At 42.6% G+C, this 16400-nt stretch overlaps 1 protein-coding gene across 13 annotated transcripts in view; it reads right to left on the bottom strand.

The window, feature by feature from the left end:
* Nucleotides 1–875: 875 nt before the first annotated feature.
* The window catches only part of mtcl1 (microtubule crosslinking factor 1), an 81200-nt gene continuing 65675 nt past the window's right edge, over nt 876–16400 (bottom strand). For 4 of the 13 annotated variants that reach the window (XM_085140104.1, XM_085140105.1, XM_085140107.1 and 1 more), the window contains 2 exons: nt 14452–16027; nt 876–7381 (listed from right to left, as the gene is read on the bottom strand). In XM_085140104.1, the coding sequence (XP_084996230.1) occupies nt 7178–7381; nt 14452–16027 (1780 nt within the window). In that variant the 3' untranslated portion in view covers nt 876–7177. Of the gene's footprint in view, nt 7382–8607; nt 16028–16400 lie in introns of those variants that run through there. The other 9 variants (XR_014870567.1, XM_085140110.1, XM_085140112.1 and 6 more) reach the window with 9 other exon arrangements.

The following is a 16400-nucleotide window of genomic DNA, read 5'->3' as shown; positions in this document are numbered from 1 at the left end:
AGAAATAGAAAGTCACTGGAAACATGTCTCTCCTGCATCGTACTTTGTTGTTACTCAGACTGTTCATTTACTACACAAACGCTCAGCCATCCTCAGGAGCCTTCGCATAATCAGCACATCTGTTTATCTTCCAGTGGCATAAAATCAGTATCATTGCTTCAGCCCTGCACGTCGATCCCCAGCGCTCAGACTTCTAAGCTGTCAGCTGAGTCCTCAGACATCAGCTGCAAAACTCCACAAAGGAGAGAGAGAGCACCAAGCTCGTCTCATCTGTTCAGTGAGATGCACGGAGATTTAAGAACTCAAGGGGGAAATGGCTCTAGACAATCTGACAGAGACAGCCAGACAGCCGCCGCTGCATTATTCATCACAGCCCAAATGGAAAACGTGGATCTTTTTATCTTTTTCAATCACAGCCAAATGTCAGAGCAAACATTGAAAGGCAGTGTCATTTATAGAAGTGGTTTAATAAACATGCACAGTTTTACTTAGCAGACTTCATAGAATAACCTGGACTAATGTCACAGCTGCTGGCTGGAAAGAAAGAGAGAGAGGTTTCTTTACAGTATTTGTTTGCAATAAGAATTCGGCATTTCAGTCATGGGTCACGACAGCTGGAACAGTTTTTTGGTGTTGTGCCATCTCAGTGATAAAATCACATTAGCAGATGTTTGTCACTGAAAATCCTGAAAAACATCCAGTGACCTCTTTGATGACTGATTTATTTTTCTTATCAGTTAATTGGAACATTTTCGCGTGACTTTGTAAAGCAGAGTGTCATTTAAGAAAGCGAGGGCAAAGAGAGACACAAACAAAAGCATAAAATCCTGCTGTCTGCTAAATATTGCATTTCTGGAGCATAATATCTTAGGAGGTTTGTTTTTTCAGAGGAGAAAACTCCCCAAATAAACAACATCTACAGCGAAATGAACATAGAACAATAAAAAAAATTTTCACACAATGTCTCACTTGCAGCTCACATTACTTACCCAGACAGCATTCGCAGAGGCTATAAATTAACACATGTAAACTGATCAACACATGTGGCAAATGCACCAGAGAACGAAGCATAAATGAGTTACAACACAAAACGAGTTTTCGGATGATGGAAAAGCCAATGAATGCCCATCGGAGCCTTTGTTTCCTGCAGTATGCTCTGTCAGTATCTGCACATCAAGTACATTAGCGGTTCCAAACACAGGATTTCTGGTAAATCTTTTCCTGGAAAACTCATCACACAGGATGTGATGAGTCTAATCAAGCGATCGTCCATCAGTCAAACTTTTTTTTTTTTTTTTTTTTAGCTTTGTGCACCATGCAGCTCAGTAAAACAAGAAAAAGAGTTGTTTACATGTAGTAGAGGATGAGTCAGGATACACAAGGGACACAAACAGGCAGAATTCAAGCCAAACGTGAAATGCATAAATGATGAGACTGGAACAATCTGGCAGCGTAAAGATGGCTGAAGGTGAACATGTTGGTGTGAATGCTGGCACAGGGGTTATTTTACAGGGAAATAGAGGAGTTTGTAGCAATCTCATATACCTTAAAGAGTGAGGCAGGACATACACTTCACATGCCACCAGTCTTTCTGTGTTAGTGCATCACAGAGCTAAACTAGAGAGACAAACAACCATGCACTCTCACATTTACACCAATCTTAGAATCTCTATTATATATGAAATGAACAATCATGTTTTTAGTCGGGGGGGGGGGGGGGGGGTGTAACCAGAGAGAATCCTACCAGGCACAGGAAGTACATGTCAGGAGGTTTGATTTATGCCAACCACAACCTGACCTAGCAACACAGAAACAGAAATCCATGAAAAACACTTCACTACGCTAAAAGCACTAAAAACACTAAAAACACTAAAAACACGACACTGATCAGCTATTAGGTCAGCTAACAGCCACGTGTTTGCCATTACAGCCTGATGTCAGTGGAGCAGACAAGGGAGAGGACCTGCATGTTTGCACAACATCGGAGCAAGTTGGTTGTCTGATCCTGCCATAACTAGTATATGTTAATTCTGAAATCAAGCCCAGTATCTATAGTTCTGATCAGTTAATGTGGAATAAATAAAAGCCTGAATTTTTATTACTTTTACTATCTATGAATAAATAGACTATCGTGTATATACACACAATATCCACATGTTAAATCACACACAAAACACACAGGTTATTTCGATCTTTGATCTTTGGATACAAGGCACTTTGGTTCAGTCCCACCACACATTTAATTCCTGCTCCCCTACATACTCAAAAGCACTTAAAATCAGACACTGCATGTGTTGATCTGCCTTTTAATACTGCTCCCAAGAAATAAATATTTTCCTGGTTTGAGTCCAGGTGTTTCATTTATTTAGTCTGTATTGAAAGGGAATGTTTTGAGGTGTTTTTCAGCCATTGCAGGTACATCACATGGATGAAATGCATTATATGGCCCTAACCAAACAAATGCACAACAGTAGGAAAGAAATCCTCTTTGTATATTTTACATTTCTCACCTGTATATTGGTCAGTGCTATGATCGTTCTGCTCATAGACATTAAACTAGGGCGGAAAGAAAAATGCCAAACAGAGCATCTTGTCCCCTTCAGCTCATTTCAGCAGTAATGTGTATAATACTGGAAATCGTCCTGCCTACTTCAGAGAAATGCTGATCTCTCATCTGAAATTATCAGCCCTGATCTACACTGAGGCTGATGAAAATCTCACCTTACTTACACAAATCTTTTAAATGAAAGGAAAATCAGGCAATGGCAAAACATCTAACTGAAATCATAAAAATGTAAGAAAAAATATCAAACACAGACTTTCAGCTCACCACCACGATGGTAAAAAGCTAAAAACTTCCTCTTCAGCTTGTAATGACTTGAATATTTAGTAAAATTACCATCCATTTATATCACATTGACCTTCAAGTGATATAAAATTCATCATATGTCGGTGTCTGCTTCAGGATATGTACTGTATTTGGGTGTTACTTGTATTTTGCAGAGGTCACACCCTTCTTGCCGTGGCCGGTGTTTAGCAGCGTGTCTGTGTGTTTCAGCAGGGACTTCAGGACTGGAGTAAATTATTCAGCTGTGGTGGGTTCCTCTCGGGTGGATGGAAGTAAAAGAAGAGCATCTTCTCCTTCCAGCCGCTGACCCACTCAGTACCATCAGCAGCTCCCAGCGTGCAGCCGGGACGCTTTAATTATTCATTCTTATAACTCAGTGAAAGGTATACGGAGGCCTTCAGCTCTCTGCTTCTGCCTCTTCATCACTCTCTCTTTCCCCTCTCTGCCACCATCACACGCTGTCCCTCTGAGCCAATAAAAGCCCAGTGTTTTCCAGTTTAAAAAAAGAAATAAATAAAATTCAGTTTAGAGATTTAATTCTTGAACTTTGTCTGTTGTTTGGAATTAAAACATTGAAAAGTAGTCAAATAAACAAGAGAAGAAATAGGACCTTTGTCTGTATTAGCTGCCAGTCAAGTACTATAAAGAGCCTGTTGCACTGTACAGGGAACTATTAGGCACATTTCCAGCTCCATGTTTGTATTGTTGGACTCCAGGGTAGCTTTGCATGATTCTCAGTGCAGCGCCCCCAATGTTTAAAAGTAGTTATTTTAAGTCCTCTCCCTTTAACACCACTTAAAGGGTCTTATTACTGATTGGCTCCCCCTCGTGAGCAGGTAAAAGGCTTGAATAGCAGGTGGGTGGGGCTTCTTGGTTCTAAGCCAGAGCTATGTGCCTCAGCAGACCACATTAGGGTCCCTATGACATCATGCAGAGATGTTTTATCGCTGACAATAAACCCGTTTCCTGATCACTTTTCACAAGATAATAGCAAACTAAAAAACAAACTACCAGGCTAATTAACAACATTTTAGGAATAAGCCAGAGTGCCATTTGAGAAGATTACTAGAGCCACAAAGACCCAAAGCTATTTGTACCTGGTTTGTTAAACATTCCTGAAATCATAAGACTTTTTTTTCTCATTTATACATTTTGTTAAATGGGGTGTGGTCCTGTGTCTTTAATGTATGGAAGCTTGTTTCTGTCACTGAAAAAAAAAACAAAATAAAAACAATTTTCTGCCATCCATAGGTGTAAATTTCAGGTTATCTTAATGCTAAAGTTTTAGTTCGTAACAATTATTTTCAGGTACCCAACATGTAATTTTAATATAATAACCAAACAATTTGACTTGGAGCGCAGACCCATCAAAACTGAGAAAACTGAGTATTCAGTTCAATTAACACAAACATTTTCTTCCTTCTCACTTTCATTTAGGTCCTTTGCGCTTTGGTTCTGCTTGTTTAAACTGTAAATGGATGCCCCGGACAAATTTGTCATTTGTACATGGATGTTTTGGACCCGGAGGTCAGCATATTTGGATGTGGAGTATATAAATATAATGAGAAACCAGAGTTCCCCCTTACATTTACCAACATTTCACCAGTTTATGAATAAGTGATACTGGACCCTTAATGAAAAAACGTACATTTATTATTTAGGGATGTTACATCGAGAGAATTTTGGGAGTATTATCCATCCTGTCTATGGAATGTGAGGGAAAAGCACGGGCCTGCGTTGAAAAGAAAACCTTAATTAGAACTGTTCACAACATAAATTCTGCTTTCCATCATCGCTTATTAAAACAGTGTGTTTTAATATAATTGTTATCCTGGCTTCCTGTTTGCTTCCACAGCAGGATGTTGAGCAAATGATCAATAAATTACTTAGTGTTTAGTAAATGTTTAGTCAGGGTATTTCTAGTAATCATATATGTGCTGCTCAATTCTTTTTAGAAATATATGTAAATATCAGTTCTTTGTGTTTATTCTTTATTTTTTTAGTTGGACCTGGTTAATGTAGATATTTAGTTTCTCATTTGGTTATCCAGATACTCACCTGAGGCAGGTAGAGCATAAAAGGAAGTCAGCTGCTTTCAGAGGGGTCGGTGTGTGTTGGTGAACTCCTGCTTTAATAATACAGGCTATAGGTTGGTGAATTCAGCCTCATGCTTTTTTGTTTAAACCTGAAGCTACTGCTGTCTGCTAACTCTAACTAACCTGATGAGCCAATTACATCCATAAGCTATAATGGTGTAGAAACACATATCTGTAAACTAGTGCTAAATACTTGTGGCCTCTGCTGGCACTTCTCTCACTCAGAGTGTCTACACCTGATTTGAGTTTTTTTGCCCATAAGGATGGATTACACACACACAAGGAAACTATCCAAAGGCCCCAACTGCTCTGAGTCTTCTTCTTCTCTCAGCTCCTTCCTTTCCGACTCACCAGAGTAAATCATCTGCCTCAATCTCACCCTATCCCTAGCATCCTCCTCTGCCACACCAACCCTCTCAACGCCCCCCTTCACTACTTCCATGAATCTTCTTTGTGGGCTTCTTTTCCTCCTGCCTGGAAGGTCAACCTTCATCATTGTTTGTCCAATATTACCGCAATCCCTGCTCTTCACATGTCTAAACCATCTTAGCCTTGCCTCTTTAACTTAGTCTCTAAACTAATCAACCTGAGCCGTCCTTCTGAAACACTCTTCTAATCCTGTCCAGATGCCGGAAACTCCCTTTTGCAGTCAGTCTGAAGTATTCATACAAGAAACTGGTACGCTGTTGTTGTTTTTTCTTCTTTTTTTCAAGTTCTTGAGGTCACCACTTGGGTCAGATATGGTGTGTAGCAGCTTGAGTCCCCAGTGTGACTCCAGTGCGCTTGACCTTTACTGTTCTATCTAAATAAGGGCAAAACGTCCAAAAAATAATCTCTTTACAGTGAGTGACTGTGCCAGGGGTAGGTAAAACAGCAGATTCGGTCCTGCAGACCTTTAAATAAACTAGCGGGGGTAGTAGTAACGGTCTTTGACTTGCACAATAACCTGGGAAACAAGAGTAAGATGGCACAACGTGATGCAAGAGGATTTGACTTCTGGGTGGACACAATCTTCTTATTCGCATTCTCTCTTGTGTGCGTCCCACCCCGACCCGCTGTAACGCTGTGGTCTGCACCGTAATCCACACGCACACGGTTCAGGATGGCGTGTTTGCCAAGAACGCAAACTCGGGTCTAACGAAAGAGCGCACAATCCATCGTGTGCTACAGCTAACCTCTGTCATGGAGAGATACAAGAAAAGAGGCGGTCTTGGAAATACACATTCATATTTATTACCATTTAGTATTTACATAGGACTATAGCTCGTTAAGACTTTTTTTGACATAGACTTTTCATTTAAAACATTCATGTTTTCCACAATCCCTTTTCCCTGTCAAAAGAAAAGGTTTTTCATATCCAATAGTAACAACTGTACAAAGCCAGCCTGATAGGTACAATAATTTACTTAAAAACATCTTATTTTCATCAATGCAAATCATGTAACAACAAAACAGTCCCCTCCCCCAAACAGCTGAGCAGAGCAATCACAAATGACTATAGCTCTTTATGTACATGCACTAAAGTGCTAGTATTCAAAAGGCATGCAAATATTTGACCCATATTTATACAACTGCCTTCCAAATATGCATAAGGTTATTACGTTTGTTGTCACCCATCTTCTACATGTCTACAGAGTCAAACATTCATCTCAACGTAAAAATAAGGACGGACACGAGCATCAGAAATGACATCATGTGTCTCCGCTTCAGACCCGGTGAAGCAGAAGTTGTTTTTTTGTTTGTTTGTTTGTTTGCTTCCTTGTTTTTGTTGTCTTTCCTCTCCTTGAAGGTAAACAGAAAGGTAAAGTGAAGCTTTAAAGGCTGGCAAAACAAAAAGAAATAAAAAAAGGATTTAAAAAAAGGTTTGCATGAATGTTTATGGGACAGCGATGAAGAAAAAGAAAAATGTAAACACAGGAGGAGTTTTTACCTGAAAAATAGGTTCAGACACACACACGTACGTGGGTGATGGTTAACTCAAGTATACAGGCACCTCTTATAGAAACTTATTTTTCTGTATGTGTCGTCTTTAAATAGAGTACATTCCAGGTTCCTCTTTAAAAAAAAAAAAAAAAAAAAAAAGGTTCTGGTTCCTTGATGGTCAGCTGGTGCTACTGGTTAGATCCCAACCCCTCTCTCAGGCTCCTCTGGAGGGAGTCCATATGTTTGGGGGAGGGTTTCTGAGGTACTGGGTCTGTTTAGGCAGAGGTGGAGGAGGAGGTAGAGGACGGCTTTACGGCGGCTCCTCACCCTCCAGGATGGTCTTCCGGTGTCCCGGCGGCGGGAAGGTGAACCTCCTCTTCGAGCCCTCGCTCCACTTTGGGGAGGAGGAGGGGGAGCGTGCGGCCCAGCGCGAGGGAGGTCGGCGGTTGGCCGGGCGCGCCGGTCTCAGGAAGCAGGAATCCAGAGGCGGAGCCACCGGAGAGCGAGGCAGGTCCTGCCAACGACAAGGAGCGGTCAGAGAGGAGCAAAGGGGCGCCTGCAGCCATTTGCCACCGAGGAAAACAGGAAGTGAGAAGATTCATACAGAAAGATGAAGGGGAGCGAGCGAAAGAAAGCGAGCAAAGGTGCTGATGTAGAAGTGACGTGCACATGAAACAAAAATAAGGAGTAATGTAATGAAAGAATTTTAAATGAAAGCCATTTCACGAGGAACTTTTATGTTTTCACCTGATTGTTTCTTACTTTATTCTTGTTGCAGTTGTTGTTCTTTCAGTGGATATAAGAACGTCAACTCCTAACATACTGCTCCTAATGCCGTTTTTAGTCTGACCTGTTCTGCCTGCTTTATCTGAAAGATGCTGATTTAACTTAAAACTAATTTTGTTTGCTTGAAGCTGGAGCAAAAACCAGCAGGTCAGCCTTTAAATAACTTAAATAAGTGACAGACGTTTAACCTTCTCACCTAACAGGAATGTGCAATCTGGTGAAAAAGGCAAACAAACCAAAAAAAAAAAAAGGTTACATAGTTACCGCAGACATTTAGCTACGGAAGCAGACAAGAGTCAATTTGAGCAGCTGTTTCAACCTTCCCTCTGCCACTTAATAGCACTCAGTTACTCAGGGGACACAGCAGCTAATGACCCACACCTGCTACTACTATCACTGGCCGAGCGAGCAGTGCAAGCGCCTAACATCACTTCATTTGACACATTTTAAAGAAGCTTCTGTTCAGTGATTTGTTATATTTGGTTGGTACACTGGCAAAACACAAATATGAAATCATTGGTATGACAGATATAATTTAAGAATTCTCCGCAATCAAGCATCATAACGTTTGCGTCTCTTAAAAACCGACTGAGAAACTGACAGACACAGTACGGTAGAGACTCGTTAAGGGGAAAGTAAGGCCACCTTACCTTACTGCCCAGTCTTTTTCCAGTCTAATGAGGGCTTTACTTTCCAAACTGAACATTATATTATATTCAGTAAAACTTAAAACCAGCAAATCTAAACTTATCAGAGAAGCATTTACTGGGGTCTTAGAGTACAGGAAGTGGAGGTCTATTTTTCCATAGACTCCCATTCAATGTAACTACTTTTTGCAACTGGAGAAGCCACCCCCTGCTGGCCATTAGAGAGAATACAGGCTTAAGACTGACAGGCTTTATAATGCAGAAAACATATACAGAAACACTGAAAAAGCCAAATCCACGGTTCAAAGAAATGTCTCAGGTACACTAGAGTGAAAATCAGATGCCAACCTCCACGTGGAAAAAAACAAAAAAACAAAACCAACTGGTTGCCCAGAGGTTGACAATGCTTGTAGGTGACCACTTTCAGTTACGAGGTAACTGCACACTGTCTTCAAATAGTACATTTGTCCAAATAATCCTACTTGGACTGACTATAGTCGCTCACAGACTGTGAAGGTTAGCAAATAATTGCTGTCTTATTTATAAATGTAGACAGATTGCCAACATATTGCAATCACTCTAATTCTGTGACAGGTCTCATGAGGACTTGACTCAGCTGGTTGCCAACTGGTTGTGTTCTGGTCATTCCTATAATAAAATCAGAGCATTAAATCACTGGATTGTCCAACAGATGGCAAAAAATTTATGATTTTCCACATTTAAAAAACCCCCAAAAACTTCTAATCTTCTTTCATCTTGACATACAAAAACTGCTTTGAAAATGGCAGCTGACTGCGAGTGGTTGGATAACTGGTCCCCATCTTCAAAGCAACCATTTCAAAGGGAACAAGATCACACAAGTTCATTCCACAGAGCTGGCAATGTTATGGTGGCGCTGCGTTCTCAGACCACTGTTTTCCTGAGTATGACTGTGGCATAATTAGACCACAATTAGAAGTTCATTAGATTTAATTCAGAATTTTAAACCCTCACACAACCAACTCTGAAGTCCTAAACTGCAGATGAATGATCACTTGCGTGCCACAAATCTGCTATCAGAGGTCACTGCAGGCATCAGGTGATAGAAGTCCATAAATACATGCAGTCCATTTGTGCAATTTTGCATTGATTGTAACGTCTAAATATTTAAACCTGTTAAGTGCTTAATTGGCAACAAAGCTTTATGCATCTGTCCCATGGATGAAAAAAGAAAGTGTAGAAAAAAAAGGCCACAAAAAACTAAAACTATGAGTGAGTTTGTTTTCCCCCCTTCGAGTGAAGTCAGAGCGTGAATCGAGTGAACGATCACACCACTGGCCTGAAATATTAATAGCTCATCTCCAGGCGTTAGATTCCACTTGAAGGATGGAGGACAAGAAGACTGAAAAGCAACAATCTAGTTCGGCTAAAAATACATGACAGTCAGGCTGCGGTGGTGTGAGAGGATGAACTGGAGGAAAAATAACCGGGATGGATGGATGGACATGTGGATGTAGGATGGACAGATGTGCTACACAATCTGCAGCAAGTCCTGCAGAAAAACAGGTCGCAGAGTTTGACAGGAGGCGTCTGCGCCAAACCATCCATAAATCATTGGTTTATGAATACAGCTGATGGGAATACAGACGATACTGCTTGTGCAAGATTTCCCATGTGATGCCAAAGCATCAGATCAAACAATCCCACAAGTCAGGCACCTGTATACAGTAAGTCAGTGTACACGAGCGGATATTAAAAACAGCAAAGTCAACACCTGTACATGGACCACAGCTTCTAAGTTTTTGACCTTAAAAAAAAAAAAAGATCCACCTTAAAACCCTCTAGTGCAAGAATAAATAAAAATCAGTTTTAGATCAAATGTATGTCCATAAATTAGCCTGAAGTTACAGTATGACCTAAAATATAATCAGATTTTCACACAAGTTGATAATAAAAAAAAGAGCCCAGATAAACAAATGAAATAAAAATCTTAAAGTCTGTCATTTATTTACTGAGGAAAACAGTCAAGTATTTAATATATGTGAGGGGGAAAAATATGTGAACCTTGAAGATAATCAGTAGTTAAAGCTGTTCAGTGGAATACTACCGTAATCAGGTACTCACATCCTGTGTTATCTAAGGAATCTGGTTTTTACAACTCATTTGTGGACGAGAATCGTGGTACGAGCAAAAGATTCCTGAGGACTTTAGAAAAGAAAAAAGTAAAAAAAGTACAATATTACAAGAAAACATCACAGTCCGTCTAGCGGTGCACGTAAAAAGGACGACCTGGTAGAAACACAGTGTTAGAATAATCCAGCAAGGCCTTATGAAGCCCGAACAGACAACAATCGACCTGTGAATGTGTGAAATGTCCAAGAGTCGTCTTTTATGTCATGTTCACTGGCAAACACTTTGGCAGAAAAATTAAAATCCACCAGTGATCAAGACGTAAGCTGAAGACTCTTTGGGTTACATGAATTTAAGGACCATACCAGTGTTTTTGCATGACTTCTTTCCCCCCCAATCAGTGGCAAATAGCAGATATTTTATGTTACCACAAAACTATTTAGCTTTTATATTTAAGTGTGACGAGCTACTCGCTGAAGCTTGAATTTTTCTTTAGATACATACTGCAGTAAAAATCCAGCACAGAGAGCAGAAACTGTGTAATAAATCTAATCTCATTTTAATGTCTGCAAAGGTTTTATGAAATGTGTTTACTTCTTGTTTTACAGCAGGATTACTCAAAAGGTAATGAATAGATTTGCAAGCACTCATTTTTACACCTTTGTTGATCCAGGAAGTTTTTCTGGAAGGATTCTTTACTATTCTGAGGCAATAGTACAATAGGCAATGGCTACCAAAACATAAAAAGAAGACACTCAGGTTATACACACACAGAAGGAGTGTGATTTCATTCTCTGCAAAAGATTATTCTTTAAGTGCTAAAGATACAGGTAAGAATCTGTAAGGTCACTTGTATGAAGAGTTAGCAACATAGTTGCTGCTCTGGCTGCTTTTGCTGCAGTGGAACTCACTGATTTGTGCTGCTTAATAAACCCCATCTCTCACTTTATGCAAGTCACTTAAACGTGTTTGTTTTATACAGTACAAAGAGAGATTTTTATTAAAATTTTGATAAGCCAAGAACATATAGTATGGTGTTAGTTACAATAGTGGATGGGAATCATGGGTAATGTTCTGCAGCATGCAAAAACACCGGCATGGCCCTTTACAAAAAATTGATGATCCACCAAAAAATATGAGCATGCACTCATTAACTGGGAGAAACAGATGCATGGCCGTCGCACGACTTTTGACACCACTCCAATGGCTTCACACACTGTCACTGTGCTATCCTGTGAAGCATGCATTAATGAAGAGGGGGGAGGGGGGGGGGGGCTGAGGTCTGCGGGGCGTGAGGTTCCTGTGGTTGGTGAACCCACCGCCAAAGGTCATAGAGGCAAAGTAGGAGGAGGAAGAGGAACTTACATCACGGAGACTAGCAGATTTAGAGTCCCCAAGGAGTTGTTAGTATGACAGTGTGGTTCTGGATCAGAGCACAGAGGACAGGGAGGAGGAGATAAAGCCCAGAGGGGAGGAAAGAGGGAGGGGAGGAGAAGGAGGAAAGATAGAGCGGGAAATGTTAATTGGTAAAAATCAAGCAAAGGGGAAGAGATCAAAGAAAAGTCAGGTATGTCGAAGGCAGAAGGCAGAAATAAGGCGGACCACCCAATGAACACACACACAGCTTCACTTAAAACCTGGAACTTCTGAAAGGGGAGGAGGGGGGCAGGCCTAGAGACTGGTTGGCAACCACCTGGCAACCACTGGTTGCTAGGGAGTGGTTGCCTGCTGTTGTTAGGTGAAGTTGGTTGCAAAGTGGTATACATCAAAAACCTCCTTTCTATTTCTTTAGTTGCTAAGAAAGTCCCCACTCACAAACTACTCACTAAGTGCTCATGAAGAGTGAACATGAAAGCAAGAGTGCAAAGTTAGAACTAGAAACTGAGACCATTTACTTTCAAAGTAAAGGTTGCACCTTTTTCAGCAGCAAGGCACAAGTTTTACTTTGAAGGTGAAAGGTCTCCACAACTTTTCAGGGTTCATTGAAACTTGATGGTTACCTAGCATGTTGGTGTCTTTAGTGCACATTGTGGGTGAGTCATGGCAATCTGACAAGCAAGCAAAGCAAAGGAATCAGAAGGTTTTTGGTGCGGCACCCTCTTTGTGACCAGTTTAACCTACCTACAGCCAGCAGTTAAACTTTGTGACCAGTTTAACCTACCTACAGCCAGCAGTTAAACTTTGTGACCAGTTTAACCTACCTACAGCCAGCATTTAAACTTTGTGACCAGATTAACCTACCTACAGCCAGCAGCAAATCTGGAAAGCACAAGAATGCATGGCAACATTTAGGCTGGGAGCACCTTGTTAGTTTGGCAATGTCATGGTTACGGTCCAACTTCACCACTTGCAGCCCAGAGAGTCAGTTTTATTGCTAACTGTGACTAGAATAGATATTAAAAGCTTACATCTTTAAAAAAAAACCTCACAAAATATATTTCTTCAAAATAAAGAAAGAGGACTAGAAGAGAAATGTGTGAAATTGAGCATTAAAGAGCAGCCTGGATTACTTCCAAACTGTCCTTAACAGTTAAAACTTTTGGTATAATTAATATGAGCATCTACCAGTGTAACGGTACATGGCTGAAAATAAGGAAAAGCATAAAAGGTCCCTTTCAAACTCATAAGCTCCTCAGGTAATTGATCGAAATGGCCACATTTGTGCAACAGTCACCAGCAGCTATGATACTGGTGTAAGTAACAGTGGTGAGAGTGAGTAAGCTTTAGCTACACCCAAATTTATCAGGTTCACCAAAGCCACACATTCATATCAGCTTATTTACTGCTACCTTTTATTAATTTCTGAATTACAAGACAAAGGCTGCATTAAGACACAAGGTTTGCTCCATACTGCCCGCCACTTCAAGAAATAAAAAGTATTTTCTGTGAGTTTGTTCCTACAAAGCAAACAGAGACACCAAAACGAAATTGACATTCATACCTCTTCTAAAAAATTGACATAAGCGTGGTTACGCACCATCGCAATCCATTACTTTTGTGCTATTATCATGCTGTAATCATTATCCACAGAGGCACAGTTTTGTTTCATGAATGATCGCACGCTCCAGTGCCATTCATAAAGTCACATATCAGACTCTAATCTTGCTCCTGCACATCAGTGAACAGCAGCAGGTGAACTCTTGATGTTATTGACCAGCATATGTGCGATTATGTTGCTCCCTGTACACGACACAATTTCAAATATGCAACTGGTCTGGGGAACACAGATTTTTTTTGTACAGCTGTAATGCAGCATGACCTGCTTTTCATAGGTTTTAATCGGTTTATGGAGAGCCAAATATGAGGCGTGCCGGCAGATACTGTAATTATTTCATTCAGCACGTATATTAATTAATTAAAAGTCTGTCACATTTTTTGCACGGGTCAGAGAAATGGGTGGTGAAAACAGCCTGAACTGATTTCATCGAGTGAAGTTGGCGCTTTCCCAGGTTTATTTTGGTACGCGGGGGCGGGGATCCAACTCCCTTAAAAACCGGAGCCACTTAAAATTCTGCTTGAACACTTGATTGGAAGGCGCTGCTAATGATTAATTAAGGAACTGTGTAATAGTGATCCCACTCAGATCGCAGTTGTTAGACCATTTATTTCACTTCTCCACTTATCAGAGACATAAATCAGACTTCAGTCGGGCCTCGGTGATGGTTTAAGCACAGAGGTAAAAGCCACACTACAAGGAAGCCACTGCAGCAGAGATGAAAGTACAGAAGAAGAAACCTTCAAGAGTTTCTACATGCAGCGATAAGAGAAAGTTCAGTGTGTTGCAGAGGAGGGTTAGATGTTTTATAACATTACCATAGCATCAGTCAGTGCTTTTGATCTGAGGAAAGAGCACGAACATTTTAGTGATTGTGCACATTTTAAAGGTGAATTCTTGATCATCATTTGTCTGATTAAACACAGACGTCTTCAGACATTACACGGGAACTCCAAGGCGGTACCATAAGTATCACCGTGTCATAAAACATGGGCCCCACATCACATGAATGATGAAGCGATGAATCCAGTGCATCTGTGCATTTACCTCCATGCATCCTGACTGTCCTCTGTCTGACTCGGTCTGCCTGCTGTTGTCTCTGCCGTGGCTGCTCGGTCCTCCCGCCTGCAGCCTCCTCTCCTCCCGAAAGTTCTGCTCCTGCAGCTTCTTGTTGAGGATGCGGGCTGCGTTTTCAGCCAGCGTGTAGCCCGGCGGGGCCGATAGGTCCTGCCGAATGCTCACCACCTCTGGGTTCTTGTCACCCTGCGTCTCCACTATTAGCTGCACAGGGCTTGGTGAGCGCCCGCGAGCAGGCCGCAGACATTCCTGCGCGTTCCTGGGGTCTGCAGACAGAGGTCCGTGAGCGGGGCTCGGCTCAGTGGTGGAGGGTGGCGTGGGGCGGGAGCGACTTGGGGACTTATTAAATTTCTGAATGGTGTCATAGACCACAGGGGTGTGGTCGATTATGTTGAAGAGGCTGGACAGCCCGTCGTTGATGGTAGTGTGCACAGGGCTGTCGCGAGTGGTGGTGGAGCGGGCCCATGCCGACTCGTTGTTCCCTTTCTGGGGCGTTGTGGGCATGGGGGCGCGGCTGTTATTGGGTAGCTCGGTTTTACTGGACGTGGATGGTTTGCGCTGAAGTTTCGGTGAGCCGTACTTTGGGGAGCAGCAGGGTCGCTCGAACTTGCTCTGGACCACAGGAGAGTACTGAACTTTCCTTGTGTTGCGTGATGGGGACGAGATGGGCGTGTTGCCACCTTTCGGGGTGAGGCAGCGGTGGGGGCTGCTGGTCAGGTTCCTCAGCAGGTCTGTCTGCAGACCCACGCTGATGGTTTGGGTGGTCTGAGTCCCTCTTGTGGTGAATCCGTTGGTCTGGCAGGCGGTGTCCCGGACAACAGGCCCCGGTGGAGAGCGGATGGCGTTCCTCACAGAGATGGCCACCTCCTTCATGTCGTCACTCATGTTTCTGGAGAGCTGAAGATCCAGAGAGGATGCATAGCCCACTGTGGGGCAGATAGGAGACTGACTAGGAGAAGTCCTTAGTCCTCCACCCTCTAGAAGGCAAGGCCATCTTGCACCGCTGAACACTTCATCCGGCCCACTGGCACCCACCCCAGCCTCCACTCCTCCCCTTGCTTTGGTCCCCTTTGCATACAGGAAATCGGGATCCTGGGCAGTGGTGTGCTCAGCTGCCCCGGGTCTGGTGGGGCTGTGGAGGATGTGCACCCCATAGTGCTCTACTCCCACCCCTGCTGCCGCTGCTCCGTTGCCTCTCAGCGGGGACTTGTGGCAGTGCTCAGGGCTGCTCAGGGTGTTGGTGGTCAGGGTGGCGCTGGTGGTGAGGAACCAGGAAGTGGGTTGGAATGGACCAGGAACGGCCTCTCCTTCCCGGGCCTCTGTTGATTTGTCTGTCCACACTTCCCGCAACAGTCCCGGACCAGAGGTGGCTGATGGGAAGTCCCAGCCCTTATTGTTGAACTCCTCGATGTACTTGAGATCATCTGGAGACAGAGGCGGGGTGACGTCGTCTTGGCCCTGATCGCCATGACGCGTCTTGTCAGGGAGGAACGGTGAGCTGTCCATTAACCGCTGGAAGTCGCTCATGGAGCACACCGACTTGGCTCTGGACACACACACACACACACACACACACACACACACACACACACACACACACACACACACACACACACACACACACATCATTAACTACAGCTAAAGTCAAATGTCTCAAACTGATCTTCATAACATCTCTTTTATTTTCCCACAAAAAACCTCCAAAAATCTGTGGCTGCTTTTTATTTGCAAAGGAACTCGCGTGTCCGTGTTTTAAAACTTTCTGAATTATTTAACAGCGTAGTGAGCTGGATCTCATCGCTGCCATAAAAGAACAATCACCAGTCTCCCCGTCACTACAAGTCACACTTAACAGAATCACCAGGGCCGATCAGTACGTACGAGCAAGAAAGTACTGCAGGAGGCCGGATAATCTGCAG

The sequence above is a fragment of the Neolamprologus multifasciatus genome, chromosome 18 (assembly GCF_963576455.1).
Source record: "Neolamprologus multifasciatus chromosome 18, fNeoMul1.2, whole genome shotgun sequence".
NCBI classification, from domain to species: domain Eukaryota; kingdom Metazoa; phylum Chordata; class Actinopteri; order Cichliformes; family Cichlidae; genus Neolamprologus; species Neolamprologus multifasciatus.
Note: the sequence above shows the minus strand (reverse complement) of the source record. Positions and strands in the feature narration are given on the sequence as shown.